This window comes from Bufo bufo, chromosome 5, assembly GCF_905171765.1.
Source record: "Bufo bufo chromosome 5, aBufBuf1.1, whole genome shotgun sequence".
Taxonomy (NCBI): Eukaryota; Metazoa; Chordata; class Amphibia; order Anura; family Bufonidae; genus Bufo; species Bufo bufo.
In genome coordinates this window covers 26,232,837-26,247,125 of record NC_053393.1, presented here as the reverse complement: position 1 = coordinate 26,247,125, position 14,289 = coordinate 26,232,837, and the positions used below count along the sequence as shown (strand labels likewise).

The following is a 14,289-nucleotide window of genomic DNA, read 5'->3' as shown; positions in this document are numbered from 1 at the left end:
TGTCAGACAGTTGGTTGGTTGATAATTCAGCCGTTCAGTTGGTTGGTCAGTTTATTGATAATTCAATTGGTCAGTTGGTTGGTTTGTTGATAGTCAATTGGTTGGTTGAAAATTGCATTTGGTCAGTCAGTCGGTTGTTCAGTTAATGGTTGATAACTTGATTGATCAGTCAGACGATTGGTCAGTTGGTTGATAATTCAATTGTCAGTCGGTTGATTGTCTGGTGGTTGATAATTTTGTTGATCAGTCGGTTGGCTGGTTTCTTAATAATTCAGCTGTCAATATGTTAGTTAGTCAGCTGATTAATAATTTGATTGGTTAGTTAGTTGGATTGTTGATTAGTTTATGATTCAACTGGTCATTCAGTTGGTTGGTTGGTAGGTTGATAATTCTATTGGTCAGTCAGTTGGATGGTAGGTTGATAATTCTATTGGTCAGTCAGTTGGTTGGTAGGTTAATAATTAGATTGGTCAGTCAGTTGGTGGGTTGATTTGGCTGGTTGATTATTTGATTAATCTGCCTGTTGGTTGGTCAGTTCTCAGGTTGGTCCCAGCAGCCGTGTTGCATATATCCAAGTCTCTATTTTATTTTCCGTTCACAGTAAAGGTTATACCAGGACGTGTTTCGGCTATACAGCCTTCATCAAAAGGCCTTATTGTAATGTTTGTGTCCAAATCTTTCAATCTATGCTCAGCTTAAATTGGTTGGTTAACTTGTTGTTTCTTTCTTAGTGTAAATGCCCTTTGAATATTGTGTTGAGTTTTGGTCAGTGGGGTCTGAGTGTTAAGATCTCCACAACTGCTGAAATGATGAGGCAGTAGTTCTTTCCATTCGACTGTGATTGACTCTTCTCGGGCAGGCAGGGCTAGCTGATCATGAGTTTATACAATTTTATGAGCTGTTTTTGGTTAATGAGGACAGTGGAAGGGAACCGAGGGGTACAGCACTAAACTGAGTGCTACTGCCCCTTCCTTTCAGCAATCGGTGGGGGAGTTTTATCCAGAACATCACCAAGAAAAGCCTTCTGTCCTGTCCTTATGACGTCTCAAAGGTTTTATGAATGGCCACAGTAGTAAAGATACTATGAGCATTTACAACAAAATAAACAATTTTCCCATGGAAAAACATTTGTTCCATGGTAGATATCATGTGCCGGTATTGACCTACATGTACTGTATGTTTCTCACACGATCGTAAATGCATCAATACAATGGTAGCATTTAACAATTACAAGGAATAAAAAGATAAATGTCAAAACATTCACAATATTCATTGTGTGTCAGGAGGTTCCACCATTTTTGGAATCATCTACGGACAGATCCTTTGAAATGCCATGCGGGATTATATTGGACTATTCTCACATGAATGGCACCAAAGGCTGTTGTGTGCACATCATGAAGCTCAAAGATCAATGGAGTTATCGGAGATGATATCTACTGGCTGCACAACTTTTGTATAGACATGTCTATGGCCAGTATATCACGAAAGACGCTCAGACCAATGGAGGATCATAGCTTAACTGAACGTGGTTTGATGTTTGCTGTCTTATATGAGAACTAAGGAAACGCTCAGCTGGAGACTCTTGAGGTGCAGAGATGAAATAGGGAAATTCTCTTTGTTATTTGTCATAATACATTCACCTCTGTAGAGTTTCAACTCACTTATGAAACTACAAGGGAACTTCCATAGGTAGGAGAGTAATGGAGATAGAGCAGGGTGGTGCATAACACTGCAGAAGTATACAGGGCTCAATGACTAAAATACAAAATACACTAAATTACACTACATGCAATTACAAAAGTATTCAGATCCAGGTTTGAAAAATGTAGAATATTATTTATGGCACAACCCCTTTTAATGTGTTGGAAGCATAAAAAATGGGCAAGCGTGAAGATCTCAAAGTGTAACGGTCACGTCCACACACACACAGGGGGAAGGATAGTGACCACTGCGCTCCACCCTCACCCCTGGCCCTGCCTACTTGCCTCACGAGTCCTGATGACAGGGGACAACTGGACGACAGTCCCTAACTTAGGATACGTGCAGGGAAGACAGACAAGACAAAATACGGAACATGAACGGACCGGGTCAGAACCAAGAGAGCTACGCAGTACAAAAGGGTTAAGCAAAGAATGGTCAGGAGAAGCTGGGGTCAAATACCAGGAGAGTAGAGAAGTACAAGAGGAGTCCTAAGAGAGTAGTCAGGTGGGAGCCGAGGTCACAATACCAGGACGGATGCGCAGTACAGGAGGAGCAGGCAAAGGATCGTCAGGGAACGGAATCAGGTGAGTATTTAATAGTCCAACAAATAGCCAGGAACCTAGAAATTAACAGGCAACCTGTGGCTATCAGGCTGCCTGTATTTATAGTGGAGAGTGAGGGTCATGTGACGTGGCCAGCGTCACATGACCGACAGACCAACCAGTTGAGCACAGAGTGATCAGCTCGGCGCTCAAGGCAGACTTAGGAGCAGGGAGCCACCCAGCAGTAAAGCCGCCCTGGGAATGAGGTCAAACACAGATCCTCATTCCCAAAGCTAAGCAACAGGTCTGCGGGCAATGGGGGACCGAGTGCACCTTCGGAACCCCGTTACACAAAGGTTTTGACAAAGGCCATATTGAGATGTCTACAGCATCTCCAAAACAGCAAACATTAAGGGGATTTCCCAGTATGTACCTACCTCAAGTGGTTCAAAAAGTGGCCCAAGAGATTTCAACCACTTCCCTTCCTCAACTTGCAAAGAGCTCTGCCTCTGCAAACAAGGGAAGGAGAACCAGACTGTTGTTCACTGTCCTTCCTTTCTTAGGCTTCATGCACATAGGCATGGAGGCCATATGGCTCCTTAATATATCTCATTATGTACAAAAAGATTCTGAAGGTAGCAAGTGATCAATCAACTGGAAAAATGGGCAAATGTAAGCATCCAGGCAATTCTGACAAGGGACAAGTTGTGATGGCTAGATGACTGGATAGGAGCATCTCCAAAACAGCAAGCCTTGAGGGGTTTTACTGGTATGTAGCAGTTTGTACCTACCAAACGTTGTTCAGGGAGTGGTCAAAGATATTCAACTATCCCCCTTCCTCATGGTAGGTATCAGCTTGCAAAGAGCCCTGCCTCTGTCTAAACACTGCAACAATAGCAAAAAAGGGAAGGAGAACCAGACTTATGTTCACACTGTCCTTCCTTTCTTAGGTTTCATGCACACAGGCATGGAGGCCACGTATCTTCTTAATACATCTCATTATGTACAGAACGAGGAAGCAAGTGAACAATTAGCTGATGAGTTGGAAGCAGGGAAAATGGGGAAGCCTAAGCATCTGAGCAACTCTGACAAGGGCCAAATTGTGATGGCTAGGTGACTGGTTTAGAGCATCTCCAAAAAAGCAAGTCTTGTAGTCTGTTCATTGCATGCAGTGGCTAGTAGCTACTAAAAGTGGTCTAAGGAATGGTCCAAAAGGTTCAAGCATATCCATTACTCAAGATGCAAATGGTCCTGCCTATGCAGAAGCATTGCAAGATTGAGAAACCAGGGGAGGAGGACCAGACTGATGTTCACACTTAGGCCTCATGCACACAAGCAAGGAGTCCATCTTGTTCCCTTATATATCACTTTATGTAAAGATCTTACATAGGGTTGAGCAAATTGATTCAAATGAATCAATTTGTCTCATGAGCAAAAGTTCCTCACCTGTGAAAGGCTGTCTCCACAGGTGAAAAAGCGTCCACCTGCCTGAATTTGGACAGGGCCGACATCTCATCTGGCCCTACAATCTGGCAGGAAGTGTAACAGCGCATGCGCAGTTGCTGCTCCTGTAGCAGAAGCAGAGCTTCTCTGTTCCTGCGCTACTAGTTGGGGCAGCGGCACAGGCGCAAGATTGACAAGGTTGGGCAAGATGTCCAGCTGTCTCAATCTTCAGACAGGTTGGTGCTTCATCACCTGTGGGGACAGGTGAGGAACTTTTGCTAGTGAGACAAATTGATTTAGATTCATTTCAACTGATTCGCTCATCTCTAACTGTACACTAGAGAACACAGAGCCCTTGAAGAACATAGGATGAAGCAAATCAAACACAAAAAAGCTGAACACAACCATCTGTCCCCAGGCTGAGGAGAGTCTGACCATAGAGTTCAATGGCAAAAATCCCAGCCCCCCCATTACCCCACAGTCAGATATTTCCAGTGCCAAGAATTTACAAAAACATTCACAACTCTAAAGGTCCAGTGGAAAGGTCTATTTATGATCTTCATGCATATTGGTCTACACGAGGCTCTAATTTGGGGGTTTGGAGTGAATAAAGATATCTTTACACCCGAAGCGGTCTCCAAGGCTACATCGAGACAGACTTAAGGTTTCTATTTATAAATCCTCCATAAAATGATCTTCTTGACTATATTGGTGCCCACGACTTACAGTATATACCAGATTCTTCTCGCACTGCCGGGATTTCTACTCCTGAATTCACCTTCGTACAAACCTTTTATGTTTCCAGAAATTGCAAAATGCTGGAAATGATTTTGCTCCTTGTAAAGAAACCATTAACTTTATATTTCCTTCTGAGGAATTACAAAAATATGTCTGTGTTCATCACGAAGGAAGAAGGAACATTCATCACCGCAGGAGGCAATTACCAGCTACATGGGGAAATAGATTAGGGTGGGAAATTAAACCGTAAATTACACCCATCAGCCATAACATTAAAACCAGTTGATGATATGAATAACATTGAATATCTGGTGATAATAGCGCCTGTCAGGGCTGAGGGATATCGGGCATCAAGTCAACTGCCAGTTGTTGTGTTGGAAGCCGGAATAATAAGGAAAGTGTAAGGATCTGAGTCACAGCATCTCCAAAATGGCTGGTGGGGTGTCCTGGGAAGTAGTGGTTAGTACTGACCAAAGGTGATCCCAGTAAGGAAGAAGGGTGAACTGGGCTCATTTCATATCTATCTGACATCTATCTCATATAAATCTATCTGTTATCTATATATCTATCTATATAAATCAAATCAAATCAGCTTTATTGGCAGGACTAAATAAATTTTAGCATTGCCAAAGCAAGTGGGAAATAATTGGGTAGGGTTGGGGGATGGGGACACGCCCAGGGTGGAGAGGAGTCCATGGTACATCAGGCTCCTCTCAGTCTATGGCAGGCAGTAATATATTGTGCTGCTGTGGCCGCTGTGTTCTCCTCTTCCCCCAGCAGTATGGAGAGTCTCTCTTCCTCCTCCATGGAGGTGAAGTCTGGGCAGAGATCAGACAGTCTCCTGAAGTGAGTCTCCCTCAGCACCGCAGCAGGAAATGAGCCTCATCCTCCACGGCCTCCTGGTCGCACTGCTGGCACAGTCTGCTCTCCCTGGGCATGTACCTCTGTCGGTGACGCCCGGATTCAATGAGCAGGATGTGGGCGCTCAGTCTGTACTGGCTCAGGATCTGTCAGTCTTTTGGATTGGTATATATCTATCTATCTATCTCCTATCTATCTTTCTATCTATCTATTCCATATATCTTATATTTATCCGTTGTTCTATCTCATATCTATCTCACATAAATGTATCTATCTCATGTCTATCTATATCTATCTATCTATATCTATCTAATATCTATCTATCTATATATATCTATATCTATCTAATATCTATCTATCTATATCTATCTATCTATCTATATATAGCTATATCTATCTCATGTCTATCTATCTATATCTATCTAATATCTATCTATCTCAAATCTATGTAATATCTATTTATCTATCCCATATCTATCTGATATCTATCTCATATCCAGCACTGGACTGGCCCAGCAGAGTACCAGAGAATGCTCCGGGTGCTCCAGGCCCTGATGGGGTCCAGAGAAAATGTACAACATCTGGTCACAATGACTTGCTGGTAAAGTCTATTTCTTTGAATCCAAACCTGTTAGACTTTATTGATGCAATGGGATTTGTCCCCGAGAAGAACTTTCTCTGCTGAACCAAAGGAGTCCTGCAGTCCAACCCTAAGGCTCATTGATGTTTTTGGGGGTGAAGGATAGCCCTACTGGTCCGATCCCATGATCCTCATTTAAATGCCTACAAAAAGATATCTCCAGTCATAAAAATAGCCTTTGGTGGTGTCAAGCTGCACCTAAAAAGGGTCAAATATTCCGCTATTTGCTGTAAGGGGACATCCATCCTCTGTGCACACCCCTACTCCATGCAGTGTAGGTTCTGAATGAGGTCTGATCTCCAACAGACAGGAGCCTCCAGCAATCACTGGACAGTCCTATTATACATTAGAAGAAGCCTACAATGCAGATTACAGGAGGACCAACCTCTCCCTGCACCCTGCATTTATTAATAAGACCATATGGAGAGAAGGCTTCACTACAAGGGGTTAATTCAGGGGGCTGTCCACAGAGCAACACTGGCATCAGCTGTAGGAAGGAAAGTGTCGCTGAGCCCTGAAGATACAAGTTATTATTATTTGTATCCGTTTGATATCATCCCTTTTATTCTCTTCCATGAAATCCTTACACCTTTAAGTGTCACAGCCAACCACGAGACTGGAGTCATGTATTACATAACAGCTGGCTGGACTGGGAGCACTGGGAGCACTGGGAGCACCACAGCGCTGGCACCAATGTCAGAAGGCAGCATGCTGATTAGTATTATTACTCATTGCTCCTATACTAGTGAGCAGCATCTTACTCCTGGACTAATGTGTTATGTAACAGCTACTAGCCCTAAGAGGAAGGCTGGACTATCCTGGGAGCTGTCCCTTCAGCACCACAACACAGGCAGAACCTGTCACTGCAAAACATATCCTGGAAAGTTACTTTATCTAATTATCTATGAGATGATAGATAGATAGATAGATAGATAGATAGATAGATAGATAGATAGATAGATAGATAGATAGATAGATAGATAGATAGATAGATAGATAGATAGATAGATAATAGAGACAGATAGATAGATAGATAGATAGATAGATAGATAGATAGATAGATAGATAGATAGATAGATAGATAGATAGATAGATAGATATGAGAGATAATAGATAGATAGATAGATAGATAGATAGATAGATAGATAATAGATAGATAGATAGATAATAGATAGATATGAGATAGATAGATAGATAATAGATAGATAATAGATAGATAGATATTAGATAGATAGATAATAGAGACAGATAGATAGATAGATATGAGAGATAATAGATAGATAGATAATAGATAGATAGATAGATAGATAGATAATAGATAGATAATAGATAGATAATAGATAGATAGATAGATAATAGATAGATAGATAGATATTAGATAGATAGATAATAGAGACAGATAGATAGATAGATAGATATGAGAGATAATAGATAAATAGATAGATAGATAGATAGATAGATAGATAGATAGATAGATAGATAGATAATAGATAGATAATAGATAGATAATAGATAGATAGATAGATAATAGATAGATAGATAGATATTAGATAGATAGATAATAGAGACAGATAGATAGATAGATAGATAGATAGATAGATAGATAGATATGAGAGATAATAGATAAATAGATAGATAGATAGATAGATAGATAGATAGATAATAGATAGATAATAGATAGATAGATAGATAGATAGATAGATAGATAGATAGATAATAGATAGATAGATATAGATAGATAGATAAATAATAAATAGATAGATAGATAATAGATAGATAATAGATAGATAGAAGATAGATCAGGGATGCTCAACCTGCGGTCCTCCAGCTGTTGTAAAACTACAACTCCCACAATGCCCTGCTGTAGGCTGATAGCTGTAGGCTGTTCGGGCATGCTGGGAGTTGTAGTTTTTTGCAACAGCTGGAGGGCCGCAGGTTGAGCATGCCTGAGATAGATAATAGATAGGAGATAAACAGACTGTCTACCTCCTGGAAGGTTCCCTGTAACAGACCCCAGTAATGCCCTCCTGTCAGTGACCTCCATCTTTCAGATCCCTGGGATTACTGGATTGGAGTAATGGGAGCGGCTCCGCTATTCATGAGATGGAGTAACACTCCCAGCGGCCTCCTCAGCAGACTCACACTTCAGCCTCATCAGAGAGTAGGTGAGACTACAACACATCATCCCAGCCCTGGAACCTCCTGGGGTGAGAAGGAGCAGTCACTGCCAAGTCCCCTGCCCTGTGGTGACTGGGGGAGGGCAGGGGATGCTGGGAGTAGTAGTGTGCGGTAAACAGACACGGCGATGTCCTCCGGAGGGGGTGTACAGTGGTGTAGTTGTACCCTTCACATCATATAATGCAGATTATTCATCTATTCCCAGTGCATTTGATTCTGTGACTTCTATCCCAGAGAGAGCTCTACCACATGACTACATCCTGCGCAGATGTAGCAGGGCTGGATGTCCTGGTTCTTTCTTTAAGACACCATTGTCTTGTTACAGATACTCCAGTACAGTCACCTGCAGTCCTATGCAAAACCACACCATGATATCATGTGACAAATGACAGCTTCCCTATATCACACAGTACAGCTCTGCTACATCTGTATGATGGGAACTCAGAAAGAAAAAGCGATGAGAGAGGTGAAATAGATAGATATGAGATAGATAGGAAATAGATTAGAGATAGATAGATAGATAGATAGATAGATAGATAGATAGATACAGGTGAAACTCGAAAAATTTGAATATCGGGCAAAAGTCCATTTATTTCAGTAATGCAACTTAAAATTTGAATTTTGTGAAAAGGTTCAATATTCTAGGCTCAAAGTGTCGCCCTCTAGTCAGCTAATTAATCCATACCCCCTGAGCAAAGGGGGCCTCAAAATTGTGACTTTGGGGTTTCATAAGCTGTAAGCCATAATCATCCAAATTATAACAAATAAAGGCTTGAAATATCTCACTTTGCCTGTAATGAGTCTCATGTGTTAGTTTCACCTTTTAAGTTGCATTACTGAAATAAATGAACTTTGCACAATATTAAAAAATGTAGAGTTTCAACTGTAGATAGGTAGATAATAGAGAGATAGATAGATAGATAATAGATAGATAGATAGATAGATAGATAGATAGATAGATAGATAGATAGATAGAGATAGATAGATAGATAGATAGATAGATAGATAGATAGATAGATAGATAGATAGATAATAGATAGATAGATATGAGATAGATGGATGGATAGATAGATAGATAGATAGATAGATAGATATGAGATAGATAGATAGATAGATAGATAGATAGATAGATAGATAGATAATAGATAAATAGGAGATAGATAGATAGATAGATAGATAATAGATAGATAGATAATAGATAGATAGATAGATAGATAGATAGATAGATAGATAGATAATAGATAGATAATAGATAGATAGATAGATAGATATGAGATAGATAGATAATAGATAGATAGATAGATAGATAGATAGATAGATAGATAGATAGATAGATAGATAGATAGATAATAGATAATAGATAGATAGATAATAGATAGATAGATGATAGATAATAGATAGATAGATAGATAGATAGATATGAGATAGATGGATAGATAGATAGATAGATAGATAGATAGATAGATAGATAGATATAAGATAGATAGATAGATAGATAGATAGATAGATAGATAGATATGAGATAGATGGATAGATAATAGCTAGATAATAGATAGATACATATAGACAGATTAGATAGATAGATAGATAGATAGACGGATAATGGATAGATAGATAGATAGATAGATAGATAGATAGATAGATAGACGGATAATGGATAGATAGATAGATAGATAGATAGATAATAGATAGATAGATAGATAGATAGATAATACATACTGTAGATAATAGATAGATAATAGATAGATAATAGATAGATACATATAGACAGATTAGTTAGATAGATAGATAGATAGATAGATAGATAGATAGATAGATAGATAGATACTGTAACCACAATCTAGCTTTAACCCCTTGTATAGCACTGGTACAGGACCATGCACACTGTATATTACATAAATGAAAGCACAGATATTAACACTTGCAGTGCCACAGAGAAGGTCCTATGATGTGGGGAGTACATGTGGTTGAGGTGGTGGGAGCACTAACTTCTAATGTGTTCTACAATATTACACTTATATCTACTGCAGTAGATCAGCAGGAAAGGTTAATAGATCTAATATAACAATTATGATCAGGGGGACATAATATGCAGATGATTGGGGTGAAGTTGGACTTTTCTGGCCTCCATACTTTGAGCTCCTCTCACCTTCCTGCATCTGCTGAGATCGCATAAAGCTCCCTAACATCCATGAATCTCACAGAAGGTAAAATCAATGCTCGCTTAGAAAATCACAAACATGCTGCTTAATGATCCCTGTAAAAAATCGACTCCAACAAATCTGCTCATCTCATCTCAATATGGATCCTGGGAGCAGAGATCCATCTGAGAGGTTACAAGAGGGATAGACATGTCCAGCCCAGCACCCAAAAACTCAACTGGAGCAAAAACTGATATAACAGATCAACCTCAAGTTTAAGAACATTTCATCTTAAAAACCATGAAGCCACCATACATTGTCCACCACAGGCCACCAGAAAGTCTACTGGAACAAAAACTAAACATGAAAGACCAATTGCACATTTAATTTAAAAAAAATTCTGAAGAAAGACAGCTGCCATAAAGCCACCAGAAATTGTCCACCAGAGACCAGCAGAAACTATACTGAAGCAACAACTAAACATGAAAGACCAATTGAATATGTAAGAAAAAATAAAATTTTAAAAAACCTGCTGCTGCTGCAATAAAGCCACCAGAAATAGGCCACCAGCAAAATATCTACTGGAGCAAAAACTAAGCATTAAAAACCAATTGCACATTTACTACATCTGCTACCATAAAGCAACTTTGAAAAACTTTCTTATGTGAAGAAAAGGCCAGAAATCCAGTCCAGTAATTTTGGATCATAACATTTCCTTAATGTGGACATTGTAGATTGGCTGTGAACAGGACGCATGCGGCTGTAGCATAGTAACAAGTGACATATCTGCTTGCCCAGCATTTTCACATCACTATGGCAAACATGACCCCAGGCACACTTCATACTGTATACCTCTCAAGACATGCAGCACTTAACATATGTCTATTACTAGAAGAACATGAAGCAATCTTGGACCAACTCTAGTTCTGCACATAGTCCAGACAGGATTGGATTTGCGGTTCTTTAGCATCTGGAAGTCTACAGGTTGCTCTTTTTAGATTTACTGCAGACCCTAAAAGGTTCCTAGACCAAAACTTGATGGCATGACTACAGGATCATGATAAAAGTCTTACTTTTACCAAGTAGGCATTGACTTGTAGATCTCCAGAACCTGGAAATCTACAGGTTGCCAATCTTACAAGGAGATTAAGCCTAGATCACCAAAGTAGGAGACCGTGGAACTTGCACCTGATGGTCTCATCACAAGCAAATGTTAAAGCCTTCACATAGTCAAGCAGTTCTCTAGCTTAAGGAAATCCACAAGTTGCTTGCTGTGTTCAATATTATAAAGTCAAACCACAACCACACACAGGAGACCATGCAACCATCTCGGTTGATGTTCTTCACCCCACACTTTATTTTAAAGGTTGAAGAGTGATCAAATCCTGCAAGACCTCAAAATCCATGAAGGTGCACTTACCTATAGTGGTGATGACTGTGATGGCAAAGTAAAAGGATCCTGCAAATTTCCATTGAACCCCTGCCCGGTGAGGCTCGGACTGCATGATGACCAGCTCCAGTTGCCGGTAGTCATCGTTGGAGATGTTATACTTCCCTTTAAGGCGGATCTCCTCGGCTTTAAGCTTCTCTTCCTCCCGCATTTCGTAGTCTGACTCCAGTGCATCAAAGACAGCGGCCCCGACCAGCAGATAAGTGAACGTGCAGATGATGAGGGACAAAGTCCGCACGTTCTGCCTCTTCATGGCCACCAGCAACCGGCTTGTGAGGGGATCATGTCCCCCCGTCCTGTCTGAGAGGGCGCAGCAGCCGCTGGGAAGTTGCAGGCAGCAATGGCTGGGCTGGGCACCTGGAGAGTGGGAGTGGAGGGGGTGGCTGTGATGGTGGTGGTGGTGGTGTATGCAGGGTTGGTCACCTCTCCCTACTCCCTGCTCGTGTTCCTGGGAAGAGGAAAGACACAGGAGGCTACTGGATCTCCTGGACCAAGTACCCTGCAGCCTGGAGGCTCGGCGCAGGACTTGCCCAAACCAAGCCGTCCCAGTGCGCAGTGCCATCAACAAGACCACCCTCTGGCTGCTATCCTTCCTTCTCCAGCAAGACCACCCTCTGGCTTCTATGCTTTTTTTCTCCAGCAAGACCACCCTCTGGCTTCAACGTTTCCTAGGTTTCCTTCAGCCTTCTTCTTGTGATAAAGAACCCGATTGCAGTAGTTGAGACAGAAGTGCCAGCTTGAAGGAAGCTTATTTCACTCTAATCTTCAGTTTTGCACCCATCAGATTAGAGTTTGAGAAGGCAACTGCTAAGAATGGCTGTTTCCTGAACACTATGGTGGATCCTCTATTACCTTATAGGCGGTTGACCAGTAGAAGACATCTGCTGTTCAATAACTCATCATCTGGGACGGGGTCCAAGAAATAATTGGGTATCCAGAGTTGAGTAGGCAAACAAAGTGGCTCCATATACACTTAAGTGGAAATAAAACTTGCAAGGTGAGTCTGTAGTAGGTTTTGTGGTCTTGGTTGAAACGTGATTAATGGCCAAAGCTTCACTTCTTAGTCTTGGGATTGATGGTAAAACATTACAGTGCCCCTTGAGACTCCTTCTTCCCAGAAAATAAGACACATGAAAAAGTAAAAGAGTGGTGCCCCCAAGAATTCAATACAGTCCATCAAAGTCAACTCACATGGTCATCCTGCCCATGGCTGAGAGGGTCGAAGTCAACGGAAGTAGACAAACATATGAGGCCACTAAACATAGATGATATGCTTAGGTATATAATGGACTCAAGATAAGGATGGAGCTTAGAGAACTCCTTTGAGTAGGTGACTGCTCTTCAACGTCATAGGTGGCAACCAATCTTAAACATGTAGGGCCACCAAGTTTGCAAAAAGTGGAGTGCAGTCTGGGTGGCATCTGATGAGATATAACCTCATTCTATTAGGTTATATTGGGGAATAACCAGAATCCAGTCCTTGTCCTCCTGCTTCCTTGGACTAGGTGCATGAAGAAGACTGGTCAAGGCTGAGGAGACAGAGAGCAGCTAAAGCAGGGTGGCGTCCAGACGGTCTGGTCATCTGTGCCATGCATGAGGTGTGGATCATCAAATAGCAAGAAGAGCCCTATCATCCAAGCTCCAGATGTGACTGGTAGAGCAGCAGGTAAGTGCCTTATTCCAGATCTTCATTTTGTAAGCTGTAGGTACTGGCTGAATGACTTGCACTGGGTATCAGCAGCACATTGTGTCTGGAAGCTGAGACTCCATGGATGAAATCAGAGCCACATAATTCCTATCCCTTGCTCTCTGCGATCATCCCTCTTGAAACTCTACACAACCTTCTGTTTCATTCTCTCCCTGTTTCTCCAACTCTCCTCCCCCAATGTTACCGTGTGAACACTCCCCTAGAATAAATTAATTCTTGAGGGAATCACTGGGAGCCAGCACCACGTGGTTTGGTGTTTGAAGCTGGAAGGGGGGCAGGATTGAGGGGGTGACATCGTTTGCATTAATGATGATGAAGCATAGGAGGCAATGTCAAACTGAGCATCCCTGCAAATGCTGGAGGAGAGAAATAAAAGAGAGAAGATGCAAACTAGGACAGAGGAGGTTATGACTTTGCAATCTGTGTGAGATTATCTGCATCTGTTGCCTGGAATTGAAGCATGCATCTGTTGCTGGGGATCTGGTGTGTGTGTGTGTGAGAGAGAGAGGAGACTGGCTGGAATGAGGTCCTGCAGAGCTCACCATTCTCCAGGCGGGACTGGCACTGGAAGGGTTAAACCTGAGCAGCAGCACTATGGAGGATGAGGGAAGTTGACCTAGCAGTGGGGTCTGTAGGGTCCGCAGGCAGGGTTACTCCAAAGCATGGGATGTCTCATTGTTGGATGACATGGATCTGATGGTCAGAGATGTTGGGGCAGGAGGAGATGTGACACTTGTAATGCTCACTGCTGGCACTGAGGAGAATCCTGATCTTCTTCCTCAAGGCTGGGGCTTCTTTAAAGGTTTTAGCTGCTTGAAAGACCCAGGATTAGTTGGAGAAATGAATTCTGTAGCCAGGGATAATGCTGGGCTCTGGAACCAGGGATG

At 41.6% G+C, this 14,289-nt stretch overlaps 1 protein-coding gene across 1 annotated transcript in view; it reads right to left on the bottom strand.

Moving 5' to 3' along the window:
• Window positions 1-12,256, bottom strand: part of KCNK9 (potassium two pore domain channel subfamily K member 9) — a 203,971-nt gene extending 191,715 nt beyond the window's left edge. Inside the window, exon 1 of the mRNA XM_040432260.1 lies at window positions 11,665-12,256. Coding sequence (XP_040288194.1) covers window positions 11,665-12,256 — 592 coding nt within the window. The remainder of the gene's footprint in view (window positions 1-11,664) is intronic.
• Window positions 12,257-14,289: the final 2,033 nt, after the last annotated feature.